At 42.8% G+C, this 27,287-nt stretch overlaps 1 protein-coding gene across 14 annotated transcripts in view; it reads left to right on the forward strand.

Moving 5' to 3' along the window:
• Nucleotides 1-27,287, forward strand: part of LOC106607536 (pleckstrin homology domain-containing family A member 1) — a 76,621-nt gene that overhangs the window by 23,680 nt on the left and 25,654 nt on the right. For 2 of the 14 annotated variants that reach the window (XM_045721288.1, XM_045721292.1), the window contains exons 3-13: nt 6,413-6,469; nt 6,730-6,775; nt 12,842-12,939; nt 13,357-13,488; nt 13,744-13,884; nt 14,000-14,068; nt 14,633-14,697; nt 14,807-14,870; nt 16,475-16,564; nt 19,533-19,643; nt 21,164-24,258. In XM_045721288.1, coding sequence (XP_045577244.1) covers nt 6,413-6,469; nt 6,730-6,775; nt 12,842-12,939; nt 13,357-13,488; nt 13,744-13,884; nt 14,000-14,068; nt 14,633-14,697; nt 14,807-14,870; nt 16,475-16,564; nt 19,533-19,643; nt 21,164-21,502 — 1,212 coding nt within the window. In that variant the 3' untranslated portion in view covers nt 21,503-24,258. Of the gene's footprint in view, nt 1-6,412; nt 6,470-6,729; nt 6,776-12,841; nt 12,940-13,356; nt 13,489-13,743; nt 13,885-13,999; nt 14,069-14,632; nt 14,698-14,806; nt 14,871-16,474; nt 16,565-19,532; nt 19,644-20,189; nt 20,265-20,894; nt 24,259-27,287 lie in introns of those variants that run through there. The other 12 variants (XM_014204579.2, XM_014204651.2, XM_014204610.2 and 9 more) reach the window with 12 other exon arrangements.

Raw genomic sequence — 27,287 nt, forward strand, 5'->3', positions numbered from 1 at the left:
TGGCATTTCTTTGGGGGGCCGCACAGCCCTCCATGTGCTCGCCAGAGGTAGCCTGACTGCCATTAGGTACCGAGATGAGATCCTCAGACCCCTTATGAGACCATATGCTGGTGCGGTTGGCCCTGGGTTCCTCCTAATGCAAGACAATGCTAGACCTCATGCGGCGGAGTGTGTCAGCAGTTCCTGCAAGAGGAAGGCATTGATGCTATGGACTGGGCCGCCCGTTCCCCAGACCTGAATCCAATTGAGCACATCTGGGATATCATGTCTCGCTCCATCCACCAACGCCACGTTGCACCACAGACTGTCCAGGAGTTGGCGGATGCTTTAGTCCAGGTCTGGGAGGAGATCCCTCAGGAGACCATCCGCCACCTCATCAGGAGCATGTCCAGGCGTTGTAGGGAGGTCATACAGGCACGTGGAGGCCACACACACGACTGAGCCTCATTTTGACTTGTTTTAAGGACATTACATCAAAGTTGGATCAGCCTGTAGTGTGGTTTTCCACGTTCATTTTGAGTGTGACTCCAAATCCAGACCTCCATGGGTTGATAAATTGGATTTCCATTGATTATTTTTGTGTGATTTTGTTCTCAGCACATTCAACTATGTAAAGAAAAAAGTATTTAATAAGATTATTTCTTTCATTCAGATCTAGGATGTGTTGTTTAAGTGTTCCCTTTTATTTTTTTTTGCAGTATATATAAACTCAGTAAAAAAAGAGACGTCCTCTCGCTGTCAACTGCGTTTATTTTCAGCAAACTTAACATGTGTATATATTTGTATGAACAAAAAGGGACGTTCCTTTTTTTGGGAGTTTATATAGAAACACATTGAATAAATAAATACGGTTTTGAAGTGTCTGTCATATATCAAGGAGATATATAACTCAGCAAAAAAAGAAACGTCCCTTTTTCACGACCCTGTCTTTCAAAGATAATTAGTAAAAATCCAAATGACTTCACAGATCTTCATTTTAAGGGTTTAAACACTGTTTCCCATGCTTGTTCAATGAACCATAAACAATTAATGAACATGCACCTGTGGAACGGTCGTTAAGACATTAACAGCTTACAGACGGTAGGCAATTAAGGTCACGGTTATGAAAACTTGGGACACTAAAGAGGCCTTTCTACTGACTCTGGAAAAACACTAAAAGAAAGATGTCCAGGGTCCCTGCTCATCTGCGTGAACTAGGCTTAGGCATGCTGCACGGAGGCATGAGGACTGCAGACGTGGCTAGGGCAATAAATTGCAATGTCCGTACTGTGAGCGTACTAAGACAGCGCTACAGGGAGACAGGACGGACAGCTGATCGTTCTCGCAGTGGCACACCACGTGTAACAACATCGGCACAGGATTGGTACATCCGAACATCACACCTCCGGGACAGGTACAGGATGGCAACAACAACTGCCCGAGTTATACCAGGAACGCACAATCCCTCCATCAGTGCTCAGACTGTCCGCAATAGGCTGAGAGAGGCTTGACTGAGGGCTTGTAGGCAACAACGTCGCCTATGGGCACATAGACACCGTCGCTGGACCAGACAGGACTGGCAAAAAGTGCTCTTCACTGACGAGTTGAGGTTTTGTCTCACCAGGGGTGATGGTCGGATTCGCATTTATCGTCGAAGGAGTGAGCATTACACTGAGGCCTGTACACTGAAACGGGATTGATTTGGAGGTTGAGGGTCCGTCATGGTCTGGGGTGGTGTGTCACAGCATCATCGGACTGAGCTTGTTGTCATTGCAGACAATCTCAACACTGTGCGTTGTTGGGAAGACATCCTCCTTCCTCATGTGGTACCCTTCCTGCAGGCTCATCCTGACATGACCCTCCAGCATGACAATGCCACCAGCCATACTGCTTGTTCTTTGCGTGATTTCCTGCAAGACAAGAATGTCAGTGTTCTGCCATGAGAAGAGCCCGGATCTCAATCCCATTGAGCACGTTTGGGACCTGTTGGATCAGAGAGTGAGGGCTAGGGCCATTCCCCTCGGAAATGTCCGGGAACTTGTAGGTGCCTTGGTGGAAGAGTGGGGTAACATCTCACAGCAAGAACTGGCAAATCTGGTGTAGTCCATGAGGAGGAGATTCACTGTAGTACTTAATGCAGCTGGTGGCCACACCAGATACTGACTGTTACTTTTGATTTTGACCCCCCCTTTGTTCAGGGGGACACTATTCCATTTCTGTTAGTCACATGTCTGTGGAACTTGTTCAGTTTGTCTCAGTTGTTGAATCTTATGTTCATATAAATATTTACACATGTTAACTTCTCTAGGGCCAGTGGATGATTTCGTCCCACCTACGTAACAGCCAGTGGAATCCTGTGGCGCGTTATTCAAATACCTTAGAAATGTTATTACTTCAATTTCTCAAACATATTACTATTTTACACCATTTTAAAGACAAGACTCTCGTTAATCTAACCACACTGTCCGATTTCAAAAAGGCTTTACAACGAAAGCAAAACATTAGATTATGTCAGCAGAGTACCCAGCCAGAAATAATCAGACACCCATTTTTCAAGCTAGCATATAATGTCACATAAACCCAAACCACAGCTAAATGCAGCACTAACCTTTGATCTTCATCAGATGACAATCTTAGGACATTATGTTATACAATACATGCATGTTTTGTTCAATCAAGTTCATATTTATATCAAAAACCAGCTTTTTACATTAGCATGTGACGTTCAGAACTAGCATACTAGCAAACTTCCGGTGAATTTACTAAATTACTCACGATAAACGTTCACAAAAAAACATAATTATTTTAAGAATTATAGATACAGAACTCCTCTATGCACTCGCTATGTCCGATTTTAAAATAGCTTTTCGGTGAAAGCACATTTTGCAATATTCTGAGTAGATAGCCCGGCATCACAGGGCTAGCTATTTAGACACCCAACAAGTTTAGCCCTCACCAAAGTCAGATTTACTATAAGAAAAATGTTATTACCTTTGCTGTTCTTCGTCAGAATGCACTCCCAGGACTTCTACTTCAATAACAAATGTTGGTTTGGTTCAAAATAATCCATAGTTATATCCAAATAGCGGCGTTTTGTTCGTGCGTTCAAGACACTATCCGAAAGGGTAAAGAAGGGTGACGCGCACGACGCGTTTCGTGACAAAACATTTCTAAATATTCCATTACCGTACTTCGAAGCATGTCAACCGCTGTTTAAAATCAATTTTTATGCCATTTTTCTCCATAAAAAAGCGATAATATTCCGACCGGGAAAGCGTGTTTACGTTCAAAGAGAGAGAAAATAAAAACATGGGATCCCTTTGTGCACGAGCCTCAGTCTGATGGTCCTCTGATCGGCAACTTACCAAAGGCGCTAATGTGTTTCAGCCAGTGGCTGGAATTACATCATTCAGCTTTTTCCCGGGTTCTGAGAGCCTATTGGAACCGTAGGAAGTGTCACGTTACAGCAAAGATCCTACATTTTCAATAAACAGAGCCAAGAAGCTCAAGGAATGGTCAGAGAGGGCACTTCCTGTACAGAATCTTCTCAGGTTTTTGCCTGCCATATGAGTTCTGTTATACTCACAGACACCATTCAAACAGTTTTAGAAACTTTAGGGTGTTTTCTATCCAAAGCCAATTATATGCATATTCTAGTTTCTGGGCAGTAGTAATAACCAGATTAAATCGGGTACGTTTTTTATCCGGCCGTGTAAATACTGCCCCCTAGCCCTAACAGGTTAAGTTTGCTGAAAATAAACGCAGTTGACAGTGAGGACGTAGCTTTTTTTTGCTGAGTTTACTATAGTAGTAAAAGCCAAATTCAATATTTAAATTGATCCTTAAATTCATAATCAAATATCGAAATTATCCATGTTATGACCTTAAAACAATTTCAAATGTCAGCTTAGACTTTTAAGAATTAATAAGTGCATCAACGAGATTGTCCCCACAGTGACCATACAATACGTACAGTGCCTTCAGAAAGCATTCACACCCCTTGCCTTTTCCACATTTTGTTGTGTTACAAAGTGGGATTGAAATGGATTTAATTGTAATTATTTGTCAACGATCTACACAAAATACTCTGTCACAGTCGAAGAACAATTCTAACATCTGCTGTTTCCTGAAGTCCATGATCATCTCCTTTGTTTTGTTGATATTGAGTGAGATGTTATTTTCCTGACACCATACTCCGAGAACCCTCACCACCCCCCTGTAGGCTGTCTCGTCGTTGTTGGTAATCAAGCCTACTACTGTTGTGTCTTCTGCAAACTTGATGATTGAGTTGGAGGCGTGCATGGCCATGCAGTCATGAGAGTACAGGAGAGGGCTAAGCACGCACCCTTGTGGGGCCCCAGTGTTGAGGATCAGCGGGGTGGAGATTATGTTTCCTACCTTCACCACCTGGAGGTGGCCCGTCAGGAAGTCCATGACCCAATTGCACAGGTTGGGGTTGAGACCCAGGGCCTCAAGCTTAATGATGAGCTTGGAGGGTACTATGGTGTTGAATGCTGAGCTATAGTCAATGAACAGCATTCTTTCATAGGTATTTCTCTTGTCCTGATGGGATTGTGTAGTGTGATGGCAATTGCATCGTCTGTGGACCTATTGGGGCAGTAAGCAAATTGAAGAGGGTCTATGGTGACAGGTAAGGTGGAGGTGATATGATCCTTGACTAGTCTCTCAAAGCACTTCATGATGACAGAAGTGAGTGCTACGGGGGGATTAGTTCAGTTACCTTTGCATTCTTGGGTACAGGAACAATGGAGGCCATCTTGAAGCATGTGGGGACAGCAGACTGGGATAGGGAGAGATTGAATATGTCCGTAAACACACTAGCCAGCTGGTCTGCGCATTCTCTGAGGACGTTCCTAGGGATGCCGTCGAGGCTGGCAGCCTTGCGAGGGTTTTACTCGCGTCGGCCACGGAGAAGGCGAGCCCACTGTCCTTAGTTTTTCTGGAAGCAAGGTCAGGGTTCTGTGCAGGCCAGTTCATCTCGATAAACCTTTTCTGTGTGGACCTCATGGGGCGTTGTCATGCTGAAACAGGAAAGGGCCTTCCCCAAACTGTTGCCACAATGTTGGAAGCATGGAGTTGTCTAGAATGTCATTTTATGCTGTAGCATCAAGATTTCCCTTCACTGGAACTAAGGGGCCTAGCCCGAACCATGAAAAACAGCCCCAGACCATTATTCTTCCTCCACTAAACTTTACAGCTGGCACTATGAATTCGGGCAGGTAGCGGTCTCCTGGCATCCGCCAAACCCAGATACTTCAGATTGTGAAGCGTAATGCATCACTCCAGGGAATGCGTTTCCACTGCTCCAGAGTCCAATGGCGGCAAGCTTTACACCACTCCAGCAGACGCTTGGCATTGCACATGGTGATTTTAGGCTTGTGTGCGGCTGCTCAGCCATGGAAATCTTTTTCATGAAGCACCCGGCAAACAGTTCATGTGCTGACATTGCTTCCAGAGGCAGTTTGGAACTCGGTAGTGAGTGTTGCGTCCGAGGACATGAATTTTACGCGCTTCAGCACTTGGCGGTCCTGTTTTGTGAGCTTGTGTGGCCTACCTCTTCGCGGCTGAGCCGTTGTTGCTCCTAGACTTTCCACTTCACAATAACAGCACTTACAGTTGACCGGTGCAGCTCTAGCAGGGCAGAAATTTGACAAACTGACTAGTTGGTGTCATCCTATGATGGTGCTGCGTTGAAAGTCACTGAGCCCTTGTTTGTTGATGGGGGTTGAAAGACTGTAGTTGATTTTTATACACAAATAGCCAAATCCACTAATTTGAAGGGGTGTCCACATACCTTTGTATATATTGTGTATCTACCTCAATTACCTCATACCCCAGCACATTGACTCGGTACTGTTACTCCCTGTATATAGCCATGATATTTTTACGAGTAATTGTTATGCGAAATGACCCCGCTTAATGTCAAAATTGTCATTTTTGTTAAAATGTTTTGCGCTTGTAATGCATCATAATGCATCTTTGAAAAATAACTATGACATACCTAATGAATGAAATACGGCTTTGGTGACACCCCCTGTGTATTTGGAACTTTTGGAAATGAAGCTTGTCCTCCCTGTGCCAGCCCTACAATCTTTACAGACTTAGCGAGTGTGCTAAAACATAAGTTATTCATGCCTTTTGCGGAGAGTGAATTATTCCCCCATGTTCTTTTTATATAGAAAAGCTGTAAGTTCAATCAGAATCTTAATAACCGAACAATGTATCCTAAATCCACTTTTGTTCTCATTTTTTGTTGAAGTTCCCCGTACCCCACTGTCTCTTCTTTAGAATACCCCAAATGCGTAATATGAGAGCACCCCACATAAAAGGTCATGGTTTGCGTCAGGGTTTATAACAATATCCAGTATTCAATGCTATATAATAGTTCCTCACCTAACTATTTCCCATATAGAACCTGCCCATTGGTGCGGACTGTGTTGGCTCACTCAAACTCACATACATCTCCAAGGTAAGAGATTTGCTAATGAATTTGCACATCCTTGATTTTATACACAAACCAATGTGCCTGGCATCTGATATTTCTTTAACCTGGCTTCTTCCCTTCATCTACACTGATTTGAAGTGGATTTAAATTCAGTAAGGGATCATAGCATTCACCTGGTCACTCTGTCATGGAAAGAGCAGGTGTTCTAAATGTTTTAAATACTCTGTGTACGTTCACTGTGCACAATTGTTAATTGTGGTTTTTGTACTTCTCTTGCCTCGTAGGTCAGCGATGCCACTAAGCAAAGACCAAAGGCGGAGTTTTGCTTTGGTAAGATTGTTTTGAGAATAACTATTCTCTTTTCTCGGCTCAATTCATATGGAAATGTTTGCAACTTGGCTGGGCTTTTTATGACCTCTTCCGTATTTATAAACCATAGCCACAGATACTGTATATAGAGTTCTGTAAACTTAGTTCTTGATTTAGAAGGTTAGTGGACATCTAAACTGTAGTGGACATCCCCATACTCTATTTATTGATTTATTTATCTTGCTCCTTTGCACCCCAGTATCTCTACTTGCACATTCATCTTCTGCACATCTATTCACTCCAGTGTTTAATTGCTATATTGTAATTACTTCGCCACCATAGCCTATTTATTGCCTTACCTCCCTTATCCTACATTTGCACATACTGTATATAGACTTTTTCTACTGTATTATTGACTGTTTGTTTGTTTATTCCATGTGTAACTCTGTTGTATGTGTCGAACTGCTTTGCATTATCTTGGCCAGGTCGCAGTTACAGCCTACCTAGCCTACCTGGTTAAATAAAGGTGAAATAAAATAAAGTGTATATGGCCATGGGCTCTTTTTTCCCCCAGTTGTGTGAGCTGAATAGGCCAAATGATGAAATCATATGGGGGTAGCTGAGTCCATGTTTCTGTCCAGCAATACATTCATATCTTTTCAGGATTGACAATGACCATCTGCCTGCCCTGACAGATGCCACCATGTACACAAGGCTAGAGTGTTTAGATTAACTTGAACCTGAGGGAGGAATGCATACTTGCCCTTCTCTCACCTCTTTCACCTCTGCTTGCTTTCCCCTTGGCATGCTAAGGACATCCCTGCTTAGCTTCAACAGAGGCATGCAGGGTAGCAGCTGACCAGGGTACTTACTGTATATGGTCCCTTCTTGCCCTCTTGGTTGATCTGGTTCAGAAGTGTGTGTGTGTGTGTCAGCGTCAGCATTTAAAGCCAATTTTATGGTCATTCCGGCATCTGCATTGGCCGTACAGCATTTACTGAGATGCGGCCTCTGTAGAAGTCAGGGCATTCATACTACTTGTACTTTGCGGTGCAGAGCTGTTGTCACGGATGTGAGTTTGTGTTTATACAGGACGTACAGCCCCACCTACCGTCAACCAATCATGTCAGTGGGCAGCTATACAGAGCCCTCTGCATTGCTAAAACATTTGGGAGGCGCACAGCGATGCAGTACGGAGCTTGATTTGGCCTTCACAAGCCTCCGGAGGTTCCGCAGTTGCGTCGCACCCTCTGTACGGAGCCTCAGGACCTTATTGCCACATCAAGCATAAATTGGCTTTTAGGCTTGGGTGGTATACCTTATAGCGGCATATTTGGAAATAGCCACTGTATGTTTTATGTCAATACCGCTAACTATTTATTTAGATTTTTTTTTTTAATACATTTTAATATTTGTAACTACTTTTTAACCTCTTAAATGTGAAGTCCCACGTTTAGGGGACCTGCGTGGTTCTGGTACCGGTTCCGACAGACATCTTTGCTTATAAATTGGTCTGTGGACACCATAGATCGAAATGAGCGATAGCCCTAGTTCCCACGGACACAGTAGTGTATTTTTTTTTTTTAGCCTGTGTGACGTAGGATGTGAGATCTGAAACCACTTGTATCTGGGATGTCCCTCCTACCATTTAATTCGCTCTTCCGACTTTCCATCAACTCCTGGCTGAACTCGCCACTGACAAAGCACATGGTTGCAATCCTTACATTGTAGTGCAGTAGGAGAGAGTGGTTTCATCACTGTAGCACATTCAGAGATTGATTTTTATAGACATTCATCTCAAATAATTCAGATTTTAATGGAGAAAAAAAACACTTTTAGAAGGACAATATTAATGAGATGAAAGGCGAGTTCCTAGCAAGTTTAGGAAGCCAAGCTAGAGTTCTGTGAGCCGTTCACAGCGATGGGGGCAGACGTTTTGATCAAGAGAAGATATGCAATGTTTCTCTAACACTAAACATACAAATATGTATTTGACAGTTATAAGGAAGGTGAACTCTTAGTCATTTTATAATTTGATGACACTATATTTAGAAAGCATACAAGTCCGTTCAAGCCTTGGTCATACAGTTTTGTTGAATAGGAAATGCATCATAAAATATTTCATATTATACTTGAACTTGTGTCCTCAAGTGACTACACCTCAGCAGTTTAACCATTTTTTTTAACCAGAAAGGTGAGATTTTAACCTTTTTTATTTGAGTATGCAGCATTACTAGTTATTGTTTATGGCCCTCTCATAATAAACAATAACTTTTGGGAGTTGCGTAGATTACATTTAACTGGTTTTATGTAAATACCTGCTGTCCTCTTGTGCAATACGTTAGGAGATACATTTTTTTCAATTTTAAGCTTACCGGTAGTCCCCAGTTAGGTGGTGTTTAAAATCACACAACGACGTGAGATCCTTTTATGAGTCAATCCCTGTTCTGCAGCGCACGCCAGGTGATTTAGTTACAGTATGGAATTCCCAACTAAATGTTTGCCAGCTAAATATTTTATAACTATTAACGTTAAGTCTGAAATGTGCTAAATGCTTTGCAATTGTGTGTTTGGTTTGATAATTTAGTAGCTAGTTGACTGTCTAACGAAGGGGTTAGCTTCTTCCAAAATCAAGCTTCACTTGGTAACAGCAGGGAATCCCCTCCTGGATCATAATGTTTGTTTTGTGCATGCAACAGACTGTGAGTATAACAACTTGTTTTATTATTTGTATAGCTTTTATAAGCTGGCATATATGTCCTTAAAATAGGCCAGGGGATCAGTGGGGTTTGAAAATAGTGCACCTTGTGTTGAGTTCTAGTATTTCCGAATATCCTGAGATGGCACAAGGTTGGTATGACAATCTGGATACCGCCCAAGCCTAGTCAGCACCCCCCATCGTCCTCAGTTGGATGAAACACTACATTGACTGTCCCTGTCTCTGTGTGTGTGTTTGGGTTTTGATAGGATGCTGGCATCCTAATTGAACCCATTCTGGATAGTCTGGGGCATTTTTAAAACAGCTGTTTGCGTGTATTTTTGTTGTTCATTTCGACAATAATTACCATCGCGCCTCCCTTCCGCACATGTCTTAATGGGCGTTTTCATTGAAAGCTGTTTGGGAAGGTTTGAGAAAGGCAGTCATACTTCCAGATGGGCTTACAGTAAAATGAGAGTCAGAGTGGCAAATTCTGATTCATGTCTGTGTGTTTGTGGCTCTGATGCTGCTGTGTGACTCAACCACACACGTTTTGTGTGTATGATTGCAGCTGTGAGTCAGATCTTAGATGACCTCTCCCAGCTTGTTATTCACTTCTATTGATAACCCCCACCACCTTTGGTACACACCTCTTCAGCCAGACTGTGTTGGTACAGCTTAATGTGGGGTAAATATATGCGGTAACATGGCATATGATACCATTTCAGCTTCTTCTTGTTTCAATTATGGCACATTTAGATGAATTGCCTAATCTTATTTTTTTCCCATGGTCTACTTGTCTCAGTATGTTTAACAAAATGCCCATGCCATGTCTGCCTGTTACTGATTCTCTCCCACTCATTGAATCACTCGTTTATTCCACAGCATTAATGTTCAGTCATGGTGATGATCTCTCTGCTTTCAGTTTCTATCACTGTGGGATTTGTGTGGACATAACAAGTGGGGATGTGACTAGTGAGCAGGACTCTAAAGTGCAACCATTTCATTGTCAAATATTTTGCTGTGCCAGAATTTTTGTAATGATTAGGCTTCGCTGTACCGATGTTTCTGAGTGCCCTAGAGCACAGATTCGTGACCATGGTGGTTGCACCATTACTACCGAGAACCACTTGTCTCAAAAGTTGTCACCCATTTGACTGGCATAAAGTTTTTTTCCTTCTATTGTGCGTTGGCGCTGGTCTGGATGCATCTCTGTTGGTGGGTCGCATTTTACATCATTAAACTGTCGCAGGCTGTTCCAAAACCACTTGCGGGCCATTAACACCTTGTTCAGTCATGTTATCTCTAGTCCAGCAGATAAAATAATTGTTCCGTTTTATGATGCAGGTATCAAGCTTGGTACACTAATACAAGATACCTTAAGGAACATTTTAAAGATTGGAGGCAGTCTGGGAAGCCTGTCAGTCAACTGGATTTCCTGTTGGAAAAGAATTGGGTAAAACAGAGAGAAAGAGGCGAAGTCAGAGTGATAATAATAGCCCAAAATATCTGCTCCAGCAGGTGCCGTTTTTTTTTCTTCATATTTCTTTGCACACAAAGCAAGGAGTTTTTGTATGGCGGTCAATGAGTGTCATATTTGGCTAAAACATTTATGGCTTATTTGCTACGTGTGGCTTATTTGATTGAATAAAAGTTTCGTAATGCTTAGGTTGTTATGAGTGTACTGATTTAACTTTGAGAAAAAAACACTATTGGAATTCTGCCTTTTTGTTCACACGCGTGTAGCCCTCTCATTGGCCCACCTGACCTTGCCTCCGCCCGACTGTTTTCCATTTTTGAAGAAATGTATTTTCATTGTTAGAGCGGCCACTAGAGTATCTGGTCAACATAATGTGTAATCTGTGGGTTAAATCATTCCAAACAATATTTAAATGAATTTGTAATTGTATCTACTAGGCTTGGGCGGTATCCAGATTGTCATACACTATATATTCAGAAGTATTTGAACAGCTCTTCAAGTTAGTGGATTCGGCTATTTCAGCTACACCTGTTGCTGACGTGTATAAAATTGAGCACGCAGCCATGCATTCTCCGTAGACAAACATAAAATGGGTTTCCATGGCCAAGCAGCTGCACACAAGCCTAAAATCATCATGTGCAATGCCAAGCGTCGGCTGGAGTGGTGTAAAGCTCTCCGCCATTGGAATCTGGAGCAGTAGAAACGTGTTCTCTGGAGTGATGAATCACGCTGAGCGAGAGAGCCTTAATGATGGTGTTTGAGTTGTGCTTGGCCACACAGTCATGGGTGAACAGGGAGTACAGGAGGGAACTAAGCACGCACCCCTGAGGGGCCCCTGTGTTGATGATCAGCATGGCAGAGGTGTTGTTGCCTACTCTTAAAAACTGGAGGTGGAGGGAGGTCTTTAGTACTGAGGTCCTTAGCTTAGTGATGCACTTTGTTGGCACTGATGTTGAACGCTGAGCTGTAGTCAATGAACAACATTCTCACATAGCTGTTCCTTTTGTCCAGGTGCAAAAGGGCAGTGTGGAGTACGATTGAGATTGTGTGATCTGTTGGGGCGGTATGCGAATTGGAGTGGGTCTAGGGTTTCCGGGATGGTGATGTTGATGACCAGATTTTTAAAGCATTTCATGGCTACTGACATGAGTGCTATGGGCAGTAGTCATTTAGGCAGGTTACCTTCACTTTCTTGGGCACATGGACTATGGTGGTCTGCTTGAAACTTGTAGGTATTACAGACTCGGTCAGGGAGAGGTTAAAAATGTTGGTGAAGACTCTTGCCAGTTGGTCCGCGCATGCTCTGAGTACATGTCCTGGTAATCCGTCTGGCCCCGCGGCCTTGTGAATGTTTAAAGGTCTTGCTCACATCGGCTACAGAGAGCGTGATCACAGAGTCGTCCGGAACAGCTAGTGCTCTAAAAGGCATTTAGCCCGTCTGGTAGGCTCGGCTATAATGTAATTTAACACATTGATCAGAAGGGGAGAAGGCAAAAAGTAGAGGAAGTTAGGGATTAAATAATTAAGAGATAACGATATATGGAGACAGGAGTGCTCTCTGTGCCAGAATCAGGAATTGACCTTTGTGATTGACAAGTGTGATTTGTGATGGCCTCGAGCCCTTTTTTTGTTAACATTGGGGATGAATGGTCATTACAGCGGGGATGGGTAGGGCTGCTGATGGCTTTGATGCCATTTTCCACTCTCATGTAATGGACCCAATGCTCCTGCTATGCCTCGTCATATTAGTAACAGCAGACAATCCACTCTATTCCCTCTCAACCAAGCTCTAATTAAGCTACAGTGTTTTATCTTGTCAAACAAACATTTTCATGTTGTCAACTTTTGAATTGGGTTACTCACTATTGTCTTCCTTCTCTTTCTTGGCCTTTCCCTTCCTCTTTCTCAGTCATCAACGCTGGCATGAGGAAATTCTTCCTCCAGGCCAATGATCAGCAGGACCTGGTGGAATGGGTGAATGCTCTCAATAAGGCCACCAAAATCACTGTGAGTCTCACTCAGTTCTGCACTGTCTTCTATAACTAAGGACCTGAAGACCCAGCCTAGTCCTCTTTAGAAAACGATGATTTCCTGTTCATGACTGAATATTTCCTGTTAAAGTGAGTAAAATCTCAAGATTTCACGTGTGTGTGTGTGTGAGTCAGAGAGTGACTCAGGATGGTGTATTGTTGGTAGAGACCTTTCTGCCCTTGATTTGGGGGAGCTGTGCACTACTCCCACTCTACGCTTGGAATCCCTCCAACCTCAAAAAAGAGCTAGAAACAGGAGCGGATGTCTGCGGAAGTGACTAACCAACATACACAGAAATATGGTTGTCCTAAGGTGTTATCCCCCTGAAACAGTCACAGAATCAAGGTCTACTCTACATGTTATGAATGTTTGTCACACTGTTTTCTCTTGCAGGTGCCAAAGTCATGTAATGCCCAACAGAATGTGGAGAACCAGAAAGCTCTTCTGGACATCCTGCGACCCAAGAAGCAGGTCTCCTACAGGACTGACATCATTGGGGGAGTTCCCATCATCACCCAGACGCAGGTAGCCAAGGCTAGCTGCCCTACCTATCCCTAACTAGTTGCATGTCAATAGAGTTGCAGTTGATAGTTTGAGCATCTACAGTCCTTTAGGGGACTATCCAAATAAAGTGGGACTGAATGTGCCATAATGACTTATGTCTACCCCCATAACTCGGCCTCACTAGATATTGCCTTACCTAGTCAGCCTCTTATTAAGTTGTAAATGAACTGAGATGTTGTGGATGTAAATCACCTATGGTGTATTTCCCTCCGACAGCAGGAAGGGGGCGAGGGCCAGGAGGGTTCGGAGCGTGAGTTGCTGCGGAGGTCGTACAGCCAGCTGCCATACTTTCTGGGCAAGCCGACCCAGGACCGGGCGGTCATCAAGTCTGGCTACTGTGTGAAGCAGGGAGCTGTGGTGAGTGTAGTGGACTATGGTGGGGCACAGTGAGGGGCTCTGAGTTTGGGATATTTTAGGTTAAATTATGAGGCCATGAGTATGAGGAAGTAATTTGTGGTTTTCTTTTCCCCAGATGAGAAATTGGAAAAGGAGATATTTCTTACTGGAGGATAACACCATGAGTTACTTCAAATCAGATCTGGTAAGCAATTTTCATTAACGCTGGAAAGAATACCAGAATGACTTATTACACGCACTCACACACTTACAGTGGGTTTGCCCTCTTGTCCTGACACGCTTGTCCTGACACGGTCCACCTCAAGTCCCTGGAATCTTGTGCCATTGCGACACATGTCCTAGCATGCCCCTGTCTCTGTGCCCTACTCTACCACACACACACTCCACAAAGCACTTCCATGCTTGCCCATATTTTGCACCAGCATGTGTCTATTTGGCATCAACAGTGGACAGTCTTTCTCCCTTGTCTTCCAAATATACTGTATCAATAAGGTCTTGAAAGTTGGTTTTACTCAACAAAGAGGATTCCTAAAGACTGTGGAGCAAGTGTCATAAGGATATTTACATTTTACATTTTAGTCATTTAGCAGACGCTCTTATCCAGAGCGACTTACAGTAGTGAATGCATACATTTCATACATTTTTTTTCTCCGTACTGGTCCCCCGTACGGAGCACACATTATGTATGTTATACATTTTGGGCTCTTAAAATGTTGTTTTTCATTTTCTTGAACCGCTCTCTCTTCAGGAGAAGGAGCCTCTGAGAATGATTCCATTGAAGGAGGTCCACAAAGTTCAGGAGTGCAAACAGAGGTACTGCACAACTCTCAACATTGTCATGGTAGAACGTAGCCTCTACATCCACCTACATTTAGCATGTAGCCAACTTTGATTTTGATCACTGTTGGCTTTGTATTTCCAGTGACATCATGATGAGGGATAATCTCTTTGAGGTTGTCACCACTTCTAGGACTTTTTACATCCAGGTGAGAAGAGACCAAACATCTTTTTATCAACACACTATTACATAATGTCTAAATCAGGGATGGGCAACTTTGGTGGGGCTGGGGGCCACAAAAAATCTGAACTAATGATGAGGGCCTGGAGTGGCCGCTGGCGTACCACCCGGGGGGACCCACAGCCATACACTGGCTGAAATCAGTAGATGGTAGGACATTGACAAGTTGTGAATACAACAAGTACTGATATTTTATCATACAAAAATTGAGACGTGTGGTCTGTTTACATATATTTGAAAGGCTATTTATATGGAAAATGTGTATAAAACCCGTATAAACTGTATTTATGATTATATGACAATGTTTTAGGTTGACAATAATTATATTACGCAATTTCTGATATATCCTGCATAAATAAAATCAGGATTATGCCTCTAGTTTTCATTCCAATTAGACTGGTTTGATATTCTCCCTGACTAATATGTCTGCCATTTTCACCCCATCCTGGAACTTTGATGGTTTATGACATAGCCCCTCTGGTAATTTAATAGAATCTCTATGGGCGCCCCCTTTTGGGCCAATTGAGATATCATGTGTGACCTAATACATTTCAGTTAATTACGATAGCTCCTGCCTTGGGCCAATCAGTGTATTTTTGTAAATGCTGGCTCTCTATGGTAAGATGCATAATTTACCCAAGTTTCATCAGAATCGGTCCAGTGCTGTCTGAGATATCATGTACAGCGACAGGTCCACAGTCCCCTCCCCGATTTCACCTTGGTGGACAATTAGCAGTTTTACAGCTAATTTCCTGCAATTCTACACATTTTGACATAGGGTGCAGAGAAATGTTAGCATTTTTAAGCAAATTTCCTTCAATTCAACACATTTTGCCCTGACCTCTGCCATGTTAATATAATATCTGAGTGAGAGTGACTTTTAAAATCATTGGGGCCCCACCGGTCAGTAATTTGACCATGATTACTACAAGTTTAGATAGCTAGCTAGACTCATTTTCCAATCCCCCCAAAAAACTTGCTGACATGGGCTAATTGAGTGATAATGAATCGTGTTCTGAAAGCAACTCTGCAGTGGTCACTAGCTGGCACAGCCACAAAGTCATACAATCGATTTTAAACCTACCCTTAACCACACTGCTTACCCTAATGCGTAACTTTAAATTAAGACCAAAAAGCTCATTTTTGTTTTCATGAATTTTTACAATATAGGTAATTTTGATTTAGCAGAAGGCCTATCTAAGGGGATATTGCTCAGTTCTGCCTCCAGGACAGGACTTGTGACAATAAATGTAAACCTGTGACTGACATAACACAAAAAAAACTGCTGCTGCACAACCACATTTCAAAATCGCACCTTGTGTATTCTACTATTGTAACTCAACCGTAAATTGAGAACCCCAAGAATGTTTTGAAATATATTTTGGGGAAATTGATCCACGGGCTGGCAGCCAGTTGCCCATCCCTGGTGTAGATTAATGTCAAGAATTTTCCCTCTTCGGTATATTTCTTTCCCTCACCCTTGACTCTCCCCACTTTACTATTTGCCCCTTATCCCCACTCACTTCCTCCATCCCCCTGCCTCATTCTCCCGTGTCTCCTCTTTCTTTGCAGGCTGACAGTCCAGAGGAGATGCACAGCTGGATCAAGGCTGTGTCTGGGGCCATCGTAGCCCAGCGGGGACCTGGGAGATCTGCAGCCACAGTATGTAACCACCCAGCAGGCCACTGGGGTTATAGGGCTACTGCATGCGCTGTCACTTCTGGCCAGTCTCCTGTCTGTCTGGTCCTTAGTAGCAACACAAACTGATCTGATCTCCATTTGTTTCACGTGTTCATGGCAGCCCAAGCCAAGAGAGATGGCTTAGACACACACCACACACACAAACAGTGAGGATGCAGGGAGGAGTGAAAAGTATGTCACATTCTGTACTGACTGCAGAGGGTAGAGGTTGGCATCCTCACCCAGGTCCCCCTCCTACTGTAGGTGTTTTCCCTCTTTGTGACAGTGGCATTGCATAGGCAATCGTCACATCAGGGTTTCCGTTAGAAAAATGTGGCACCGGACATTTGACCGGCAGCATTTTAATTTACTGGACATTTGCAAAATTTACCAGACCCATATCCATTGGGTGTGTAACCTGATAAGGGCGTCCACCCACGGTGCTCAAAATGACAGATCACATTTAGATTATGGTAATTCATCTTAACAGAACATGCAAGTCAAGGATGCAACGACGAATTCTGATGTGCATTTGAAGATGTAACTGTCCCTGTACTTTTCCTCAGCCAACAAGACGAGTAATGAACAGCAACATCACTAGTATGTCAATCTACTATCCCCTGTAGTAGAAAAGTGTACCTATTCTATTGTTCAGCTTGTCGTTCTGTGCGAGAAAGAAATGGCGTATTCCAAACAAACTCTGGCACAGTTGTGGGAGGATACGTCACAAATTCATACAGCCAGTAGCCTAGACTACATCAAAAACATTTTAAAAAGCAATGAGGCTGATGCAACAGAGCAGAACGTTTAGCTTAAAATGTTGATCAAATATTATTTGTTCACATTATAGGCACAGCAATGCGCACAAGGCAGTTAACTACTTGCTAATATTCATTGCATAATGCAGTGAGCAGTAAAATACTGTAGTCAAAAGCGCACTGCACATGTGAGCGTTTTCATGAGACTGAGATGAAAATATCTGTCAGAAAAAGGGGAGGTCTGTTTTCAAATGATGGAGCAAAGAACATTAACAACTTCATAGTTAAGAACATGATACAAATATGGAAGAAAATGTAACGGATTCTACAAGAATCAATATCTCTCCCTAAAAACACACCCCTATGGAACAATCCGTGGATAGCTTTACAGAATTCACAGATAAATTGGCCCACATGGAAAACTAAAGGCATACTTGGTAACAGGAAATACAATTATTTCCATGACAGAATTAAAAAGCAATTTTGGACTGACCAATGTAGATATTTTCAAATACATGCAACTTAAGTTTCATGTCACTACATTTCGATCTAAAATCTTTCGGATTTCAGAGCAATGTTGGGGGAATTCTATTTGAGTCAGAATATGATACTCATATGATAGGTAAGATATACTAAACCTTGCAGAGATCCTATCCAACTGACAATCTCTTAGAAAAAATGATTAACTACTGGAACCAAGACCTAAAAAGATCTGATATCGGCACAAGATGGAGTATTGGAACAAAACTAACAAAATAATAGTTAATTCAAATGTATGCTTAATCCAGTATTCACTAATGTACCGAATGTATTATACAAGAGACAAAATTCAGGAATTCTACAGCACAATGGTCTTAAGCGTAAAACCAACACTGACTCGAGGATTCATGCCTTCTGGGAGTGCTATAAAGTCTGAACGTTATGGGCGGAGTTAGAAAGTTGTCTGTCAGAAGTTTTACAATATACATTTACTTTAATTCTGTCTGTCTGCATATTTCAAGACATGGCATATGAGGGTTGGGTGAGACCCAATGAGTTGTACTGTACTTTTCTCATCAATCATGTAGAAAACTTTTTCTTAACTGGAAATCAAGTGATCCTGCATTGTTGGGATGGTGGAAGAATCAAATGCATTATTATTTGAATATTGAAAGGGTGTGGCCGACAGAGAAGGGCGGAGTGGTGCAGTTTGAGGTCATGTGGAATAGACTATAGCAGGCGCTGGAGATTGAGGTGGTGGAAACGTGGGTCTGGGCAGATGCGATGTCCAAGTTTGTGTGCGTCTGTCGTCTTTTGTCTGTTTTAGGTTTATTGTTTGACAAATACAATTAAATCGTACAAAAAAGAAAGAGGGAAGTTCTTTTGGCTGCTGGACAATGAAAGAGAATTGATTTGAAAGCCAGTAGAACATGAGAGAAATAGGCTACTGGTTTCAATGGCATATGGAAGACTTTAAAATATTTGCATCCACGTTTGGTCATATTTTGGCTAGGCTACTTTGAAGCTAGGTAAACAAGCCTCATAATATGTAGTACAACATTCAGGTTTCTAACAATTAAGTATGTATTTTTTTTTTTTTAATGCATACTGTTTCCAGATCATTGCAAAGTGGTGTGTGACGCGCTGAAGCTTGTCTACTGTTATATGCACTTGAATGGCGAATGGGAAGTGCGCTTCAATTAGCATTTGAGAAATAAAAATAGTAGCTCTTTTTAATGGCGGCAATCAAAGCAGTTAACACACAATTTTATTAAGAATTGTTTCACAGTGATTGGGCTTATATAAACTAATTTCACTCCAGGAGTTGTAGCAGCAGCTCTCGCACGGTCTGAGAGATTTTACACTTAAACTAGGCTCTGTATCTTTATGCTGTGTCAATTTAATTCCACAAAATTATGCAAATGAACCCATCGACCGATAAGCATGACATCGACCGGTATTTCCATTAATGAATAGGCTAGAAAGCATTTTGCAGTGGGATTTTTTTATTCTCCCAGACAGTTGGCTGGCGCCAATTTTATTTATCAGCTTTTTTTTTTTTTTCGGCCAAAAGCAGGCTATTACCGACTAACGGAAACCCTGCTCCACATGTATACTTCTCTTTCTACCACTCCCTCTCTTCCCCCTGTACTGTGGGCTAGGCTGGCCCTCCCCAGCCTGCTCTAATCCAGCTGTCCACTGTGTTGTTGCAGATGCGGCAGGCCAGACGGCTGTCAAACCCCTGTATACAGAGGTATACGGCCCGAATCGGGGAGTGCAGCACGTATGTCAGCTCCTGTACCCCAAAGTGCCTTCTATATACTGTTGGTTTTCACTCACTTTTTTTTAATTTTTTTATGTCATGGTGTGGACTGGAGATGTCCCCAAACTGTACATGTCCCTCCCTGTGCGGGCTTTAACCCCTCCACCCCGCTGCCCATTCCATAACTCAAAGTCCTCCTCTCCTCTACCTCTGCTTCTTTGCTTTTCCTGTCTTCCTCTTCATGCTCTACCTCAGCCCTGGGGTTAGTCCCATAAACTCATTCCCTTGACTTAATGTAGCTTATCCTCCCTGGACCTCTGCAGCTGGTCACTACCTCCCATTCACTTCCACACCCCACTCACTCCCACTTCTTGCTATTGATAGGCCCTGTTGTCACCATTGTTGAAGATGACACAACTTTTTAAACACACCTCTGTAACTTTGAAACCCTTACTACACACACACACACACACACACACACACACACACACAAACTAACACCTCTCTGGTACAGTGATGAAAGCTGTTGAACAGACCTGTTTCCTGTCTCTGTCTATGTCCTGTCATATGTCTCTGACTCTCCTTGTCTTTCTTTCTCTCTCTGCAGTCTCCTGCAGCTGTGTACCTGTCTTAGATGTCTCACATCCTGCCTGTCTCTAGTTCTACCTCCTGTCCGCTGCCTGTATGTGTGTTTACTCTCTCACACTGTTGACTTGCATAACCCAGTTAACTTCTCATTTTCTAAGCCAAGACAACTTGAAGTCTGAATGAATGTTGTCTTTGGGAACTAAACCCTAGTCTTCTTAACATCAAGAAACAGTTTAGCTGTTTGTGTGTTTTGTGTTCTGCATGTTTATATGATGACGACTTCTGTATAAGCACATGTACACTCTGAAGCTCTTAAACTAACCGCCCTGGCATACTTCAAGAATCACTCAGCCCTTTGTTTACTCACACATAAGCCGTTGCGGTGTAGGTGTTTCCGTTGCATGGTCTGCTTCAAGTCGTGCACATATGTTTTGGCAAATGTTCTGTGCCCGGCTGCATGTTTGAATGCATGATACAGAATTATGATGACTTTGGTGATGCTTAACACAACATAGATTTGGGAGAAAATATATTTTTGAATAGCCAGCAAAGGCAATTGGGAGTTATTTAAGTATCTGTCACTACCTCTTTTTGCTGGGTAAATGGATTGGGTAAGTAGGTGCTACTGCGTATGTTCCCTCCCAATAACAACACCAACTGGTCACTGACTTGTTTTTCTTTTTTACTTACTTTATTCCCCACTCCCTCTTGTTTTTTTTTACAGAGATTGAAATCTGACAGTGAAATACTAACTTTAAAAAATGAGCACTACCACTTCTTCTGCTTTTCACTACCACTGCACTCCTCCCAGCACCCGTCACTTCTCTGCTAGCACTTCTACGGTCTGCAACTGTGGCTACCACTACTTCTACTACTACCACTGCTGCTGCATCAGCCGCTACACCAAAAGTCTGGCACTGACTCTATTCACAACTCACCATGTTTCCCGTCTGACTGTGATTCTGTGGGACACACCCCACCCTCCTCTCTCAGCAGGAGCACTGTGGCCGTTCCTCCCCTTCCACATTCTACCGCAGCCAACCGGGGCCCCCCGTCCATCGCTCGCCCATATCTGCAGTGCCACCCTACCCAGGTTGCCCTTCTGTCGCGGGCGGTGCACGCTCGGAGCCTTGCGTGGGACAGCGAGCACTTCATGAGCCTCCTGCCGCGACCCAACCACGCCCGACTGTCCCTGCAGGAGACACGCCTGTCCAAGTGACCGCCGACACTGCCCTCGAGTCGCCATGGAGACGGCGCAGCAGCTTCGAGCCCTACCCACCTGAACCCCCCCTTGACCTGGACGCTGACGACCTGCCGGTCAGCGAAGTCTGACCCATGAACTACCCCCACACTACCCTGTAACCTGGCAGAGGGGGTGGGCTACAGAGGAGAGGCTGTATGACAACAGTGATAATGGAGGAAATTAGAAGAATGCTTTTGAATATCCCAGAGCAGCTGAACAGTGGGCCGCTTGTCTCATCTCCACCAAACTGAACAGAAGTCATCTGGATGGAAATGACAGAAAGCAGGCACTGGATTCCAAGCCAAAGTTAGTCTGTATAATGTGTCTGACTTCCAACCATCTCAACCCCCCTGTTCGTGAAGCTGTTAATCTACCCCAGCTAGTCAACCCTAGTCACATTAGAGTCGGAGGCCACTCAGACAAATAGACAGGGGGGTTACGTTCTCTCCGTGTTTTCATTGTTAGGCATCTACTCAGTGGTCAAGGCCTGTGGACACTCTCATGAAGTCCTGGAATCAGCTGTCTCAGTGTGTGGACTGGGAGGCTAAGGTTCACACTGAACTCTACACCAAAGATTCTGCGCTATTTGCCATTTTCTCCCACCTGCTTGCTCTGTTCTTATTTATTTAATAGGGTTAATTCAGTTTAGAAAACTTTTATGTTTTAAAATATACACAATGAGTGTACGAAACATGATGAACACCTTCCTGATGTTGAGTTTCATCCCCTTTTGCCCTCAAAACAGCCTAAATTTGTCAGGGCATGGAGTCGACGGTGTCGAAAGTGTTCCACAGGGATTCTAGCCCATGTTGACTCCAATGCCTCCCACAGTTGTCCAGTTGGCTGGATGTCCTTTGGGTGATGGGCCATTCTTGATACACACGGGAAACCCAACAGCGTTGTAGTTCTTACACACTCAAACTGGTGCCGACCATACCCCCATTCAAAGGCACTTCAATCTTTTGTCTTGCCCATTCACCCTCTGAATGGCACACACACACAATTCATGTCTCAATTGTCTCAAGGCTTAAAAATCCCTTCATCTACACTGACTGAAGTGGATTTAACATGTGACATCAATAAGGGATCATAGCTTTTTACCTGGATTCACCTGGTCAGTCTGTCATGGAAAGAGCAGGTGTTCTTAATGTTTTGTTCACTCAGTGTATACCTGCAGCTCATGACTATGTGGACTCACACAGATTAATTCGGCAATTTGTGAGGCTAATATTTTATACCACTCTGTGCCAAGCAAGCTAGTTAGTGGATATTTTAAAGGTCCAATGCAACATTTATCTCAATATCAAAGAATTTCTGGGTAACAATTAAGTACATTACTGTTAAAAATTTATGAAAATATCTTCTTAGCAAAGAGCAATTTCTCAATCAAGAATTTTGCTTGGTCATTCTGGGAGTGGTCTGAGTGAGGGGCATAATTGGAAGACCCTAATGGGAGGGATATGTAACCTGAAAACCATCTGTTTACTGGCAGAGGTTTGAAACTCCTTTTTGTTATTGGTTTATTCATTTATACCATCACCAGGCAGGCCAAACTCCATCCCACCAAAACAAACACATTTCAGGCAGTATTTTCAAACAGCTCTTACACTAAAATGGCATTATCTTAATCTTCGCAATTTCAAAGTATTATTCCAACCTCATAGTGTGGAAATATATATAAAACATCATGTTTTTGCCTTCACTGCGCCTTTAAGGCAGCAAGCTATATTCTCTAATGACTGAATAGTTGTCAAGTAACATAGAACTAATCATACTTGTTCATTTCATGCATTCACTGTTGTTTTTATTGAACTAATGTTGTCTTTAGTTATTTACTTTAATTTATGGTGTATGACCAAATGATTCTAACATACATTTTCTTTATCTGACTTTAAAACCTACAACAATTGTATTTTTTTATTTTACCTTTATTTAACTAGGCAAGTCAGTTAAGAACAAAGTCTTATTTTCAATGACGGCCTAGGAACAGTGGGTTAACTGCCTTGTTCAGGGGCAGAACGACAGATTTGTACCTTGTCAGCTCGGGGATTTGAACTTGCAACCTTTCGGTTACTAGTCCAACGCTCTAACGACTAGGCTACAATCCCACTCTACCCAAACCATAGTATTACAGTTAGAAAGTTGTTGGTACACACTGTGGACTGGTACGAGAGGACTGTGCAGTTCTAAACCAAGCCATGTACATTTGCCTAAACCTAATCCTGCAGGGTACTGTAATGGGGTTTGGATTTGTACCAATAGGACTTCGGTGAGAGAGTGAGTTGTGCGACAGAGTGAGGTGGCTTCATTAAGGGACCAAAGTGAAAAGCAGTTACTTCTAGGGTAGGGATGGTCATTGTCTTGTAGAGATGTTTAAATAATACTCCTAATGGCCAGCAACATGCTTGACCCCTGACCTCTTCATACCTGTATACTGTACAGTGGCTTTAACCATTTTTTTTGTGTGACTGCTGCCCGATTTGTTAAGTTATGATCAAATTGACACTGACAGCTTTGCGTGTGTGAAAACATGGTTTTCTTTGGTGACAGTTTGTTGGGATTGTTTTATTGTTATGTTGTAATATAATGTGTTTAGATGTATATTTCCGTTTGAACTTCCCTGTGCCTGTATTGCAAGGTACTGAAGGTTAACCCAACCATGCTACTCAATGGTCTTATTTCAATAGATCTCATTAGTGGTTCTGCAAAACCATGCAGCTGCTCAAGTGCCTGCAGAAATTCTATTAAACAAAGCTATTCTAATCCATTTTGTCTTGTGTACTAGATTTTAATTGTCGCTATTTATTACGTGGATGACTTAAAAGAAATAAACACTTAGAAAATGCTCATGTGTTGATGAATTATTGCTTTTATTGAATTATTATTGAATTATTATGTGGTATTGAATTATTGCAATTCCGTTCGACCTAGATGAGCAGTGGCTCATGATCTGCTCATCCAACTTTCCCACTGGCCATTTACACATTTTGAAATAAAATCAAGGACTAAATCCAGATGACCCAGACAATTACAATTCTATGAAATCATAAACCGTGAAATAAACTATGCTAAATACTAAGAAATGGTTCAACCTCTGTTACTCAGCCTAATAGTTAATTGTATGACTACTCTGCCCCCTGGTGGTGAAATTGTAACATTTTGCTTTCTTCCCAGAGTAGAAATGTCACACTACATTTGACTCACTCCTATACAGACTGACCTTTTGTAATAGTCACTTAGCAGTCAACATTGTTTGGGTGTTCTGTGTGAGCAGTGTGTGATCGAATGGAGGCCCGCGGTGACCAATGATGTCATACAGTTGCTTTGTGGACAACAAAAACATCTGGATAGACTGTGGGCCGGTACGGCTCTCAGCGTCTGGGGAAGCCCAGTCTCTCTGCCTTTATTGGCCTACAACGGGCTTTTGTGGGGCTTCTGAGAGACATAAAGCTGCAGTTGGGCCCTAAGAGACCTTTGCATGTTCTCATGCAGAATGATACATATCACACCAACAATGTGTCCAAGTTGAGATTTGCCTTGCTTTATTTTACTTATTAGGGTGTAACCTAAAGTCGTTTTCATCCAAATGTTTTTTATTGGGTTGATATTGACCCTATAGGTTGCCATGTCATTTTCACAAAATACATTCAAATGGCAAGTGTTTACAACACCAAACGTCATGAACTCCAATGTCAGTTCACTCCCCTCTTCTTAGCAATGCAAGACAAGGTGAACCATTATGAAAACAGGACCCTCTCCATTGGGATGGAGGAGGATGTTAGACAAGCCCCATAGCACCACAGGGGGCCCTGGGCAACCTCCATCCCAATGCCTGGGCCATGAGTATTGGTCCAACCACCTCATTAAACCATAGTCATTAAAATGTCCCTGGCCCATAAGCAATCATAGTATGTGAGAGCGGTTTATGACCGTGATTCATTGGTCCATTGTTTGCTGGATCTTTTACAGCCCACCACAGGCATCTAACGTAACAGAGATGTGTTGTTCGCTACACTATATAAGCCACTAGCTATAACATAGGAATTTCCGCTTCTCACACATGCAATTGGCCTATATTTCCTCCAATAACAATTTGTTTAATCTTCAATATGTGCAACTTCAGAAAACTGTTTGGATTTCTGTTAGAATACCACAAAGAGCAGTTTGCTAATTATCATAGGATCAATGTTTGTTGAAATAAAAAGCGGACTCACATTCTTTGTTTATTAGTAATGTCTGAGTGTGCCCCTGGCTATCCGTAAAAAACTTTTTTTTTAAAACAAGAACATTTTGCTGTCTGGCTTTTAAATAAGGAATTTGAAATGATTTATACTTTTACTTTTGATACTTAAGTATATTTAAAACCAAATACTTTTAGACTTTCACTCGTAGTATTTTACTGGGTGACTTTCACTTTTACTTGAGTCATTTTACCCGGTCACAGCTTATAGACTTGTTTACGTGTTGCTGTGCAGTTTGTTGCTAACGTTTCTTTGCTACCTGCCAACTTTACGGTTTTTACTTTTCAATTACCGTTTTATATTTTAAATTTTTCCCTCGCTTGACTTTTTTCATTCAAGTTTTTCATCCTGTATGCTTTATCTGTACATGGTTCTACACGACCTCCACCAGCCGAAGCTAAGTAGTAACATTAGCATTATACCTTCTAATTGCAGTCGCTGTACTCATCATATACAAGAGAACGGTCGCCTTATGGCGAGGATAGCCGTGCTGCAAGCCCAGCTTCAGATGCTGAAACAGTATCTGTGCCACCAATTAGTACAGATAGTAGTAGAAATCCCCTCGCACAGTCATCGCAGCCGTACAATTTTCTCATGGCTTCTGGAAGGAAATGCTGTAGGAATGCTCAACCGGTGTCGCTCATTCAGCCGACAGAAACTTTCAACCGGTTCTCCACATTAAGCAACGAGCCCGAGTCTACTCTGGTCTCTCCTCCACCCGTTACGGGGTCTGGTGGAAGCCGAAGCGTCCCACCATTAGCTCTGACAAATTGAACACCCTATTCATTGGCGACTCCATTAGCCGTAGTATTAGACTTAAAAAGAATCATCCAGCGATCATACACTGTTTACCAGGGGGCAGGGCTACCGACGTTAAGGCTAATCTGAAGATGGTGCTGGCGAAGCCTAAAACTGCAGAGTGTAGAGAGTGTAGGGATATTGTTATCCACGTCGGCACCAACGACGTTAGGATGAAACAGTCAGAGGTCACCAAGCGCAACATAGCTTCAGCGTGTAAATCAACTAGAAAGATGTCAGCATCGAGTAATTGTCTCTGGCCCCCTCCCAGTTAGGGGGAGTGATGAGCTCTACAGCAGAGTCTCACAACTCAATCGCTGGTTGAAAACTGTTTTGTGCCCCTCTTAAAAGATAGAAATTGTAGATAATTGGCCTTCTTTCTGGGACCAAGCCTGGCCTGCTGAGGAGTGACGGACTCCATCCTAGCTGGAGGGGTGCTCTCATTTTATCTATGAACATAGACATGGCGCTAACTCCTCTAGCTCAGCAATGAAATAGGGTGCAGGCCAGGCAGCAGGCTGTTAGCCACCCTGCCAGCTTAGTGGAGTCTGCCACTAGCGTAGTCAGCTCAGCTATCCCCATTGAGACTGTGTCTGTGCCTTGATCTAGGTTGGTCAAAACTAAACATGGCGGTGTTCGCCTTAGCAATCTCACTGGAATAAAGACCTCCATTCCTGTCATTATTGAAAGAGATTGTGATACCTCACATCTCAAAATAGGGCTACTTAATGTTAGATCCCTCACTTCCAAGGCAGTTATAGTCAATTAACTAATCACTGATCATAATCTTGATGTGATTGGCCTGACTGAAACATGACTTAAGCCTGATGAATTT

This window comes from Salmo salar, chromosome ssa01 (assembly GCF_905237065.1).
Source record: "Salmo salar chromosome ssa01, Ssal_v3.1, whole genome shotgun sequence".
In the NCBI taxonomy this organism is placed as follows: Eukaryota; Metazoa; Chordata; class Actinopteri; order Salmoniformes; family Salmonidae; genus Salmo; species Salmo salar.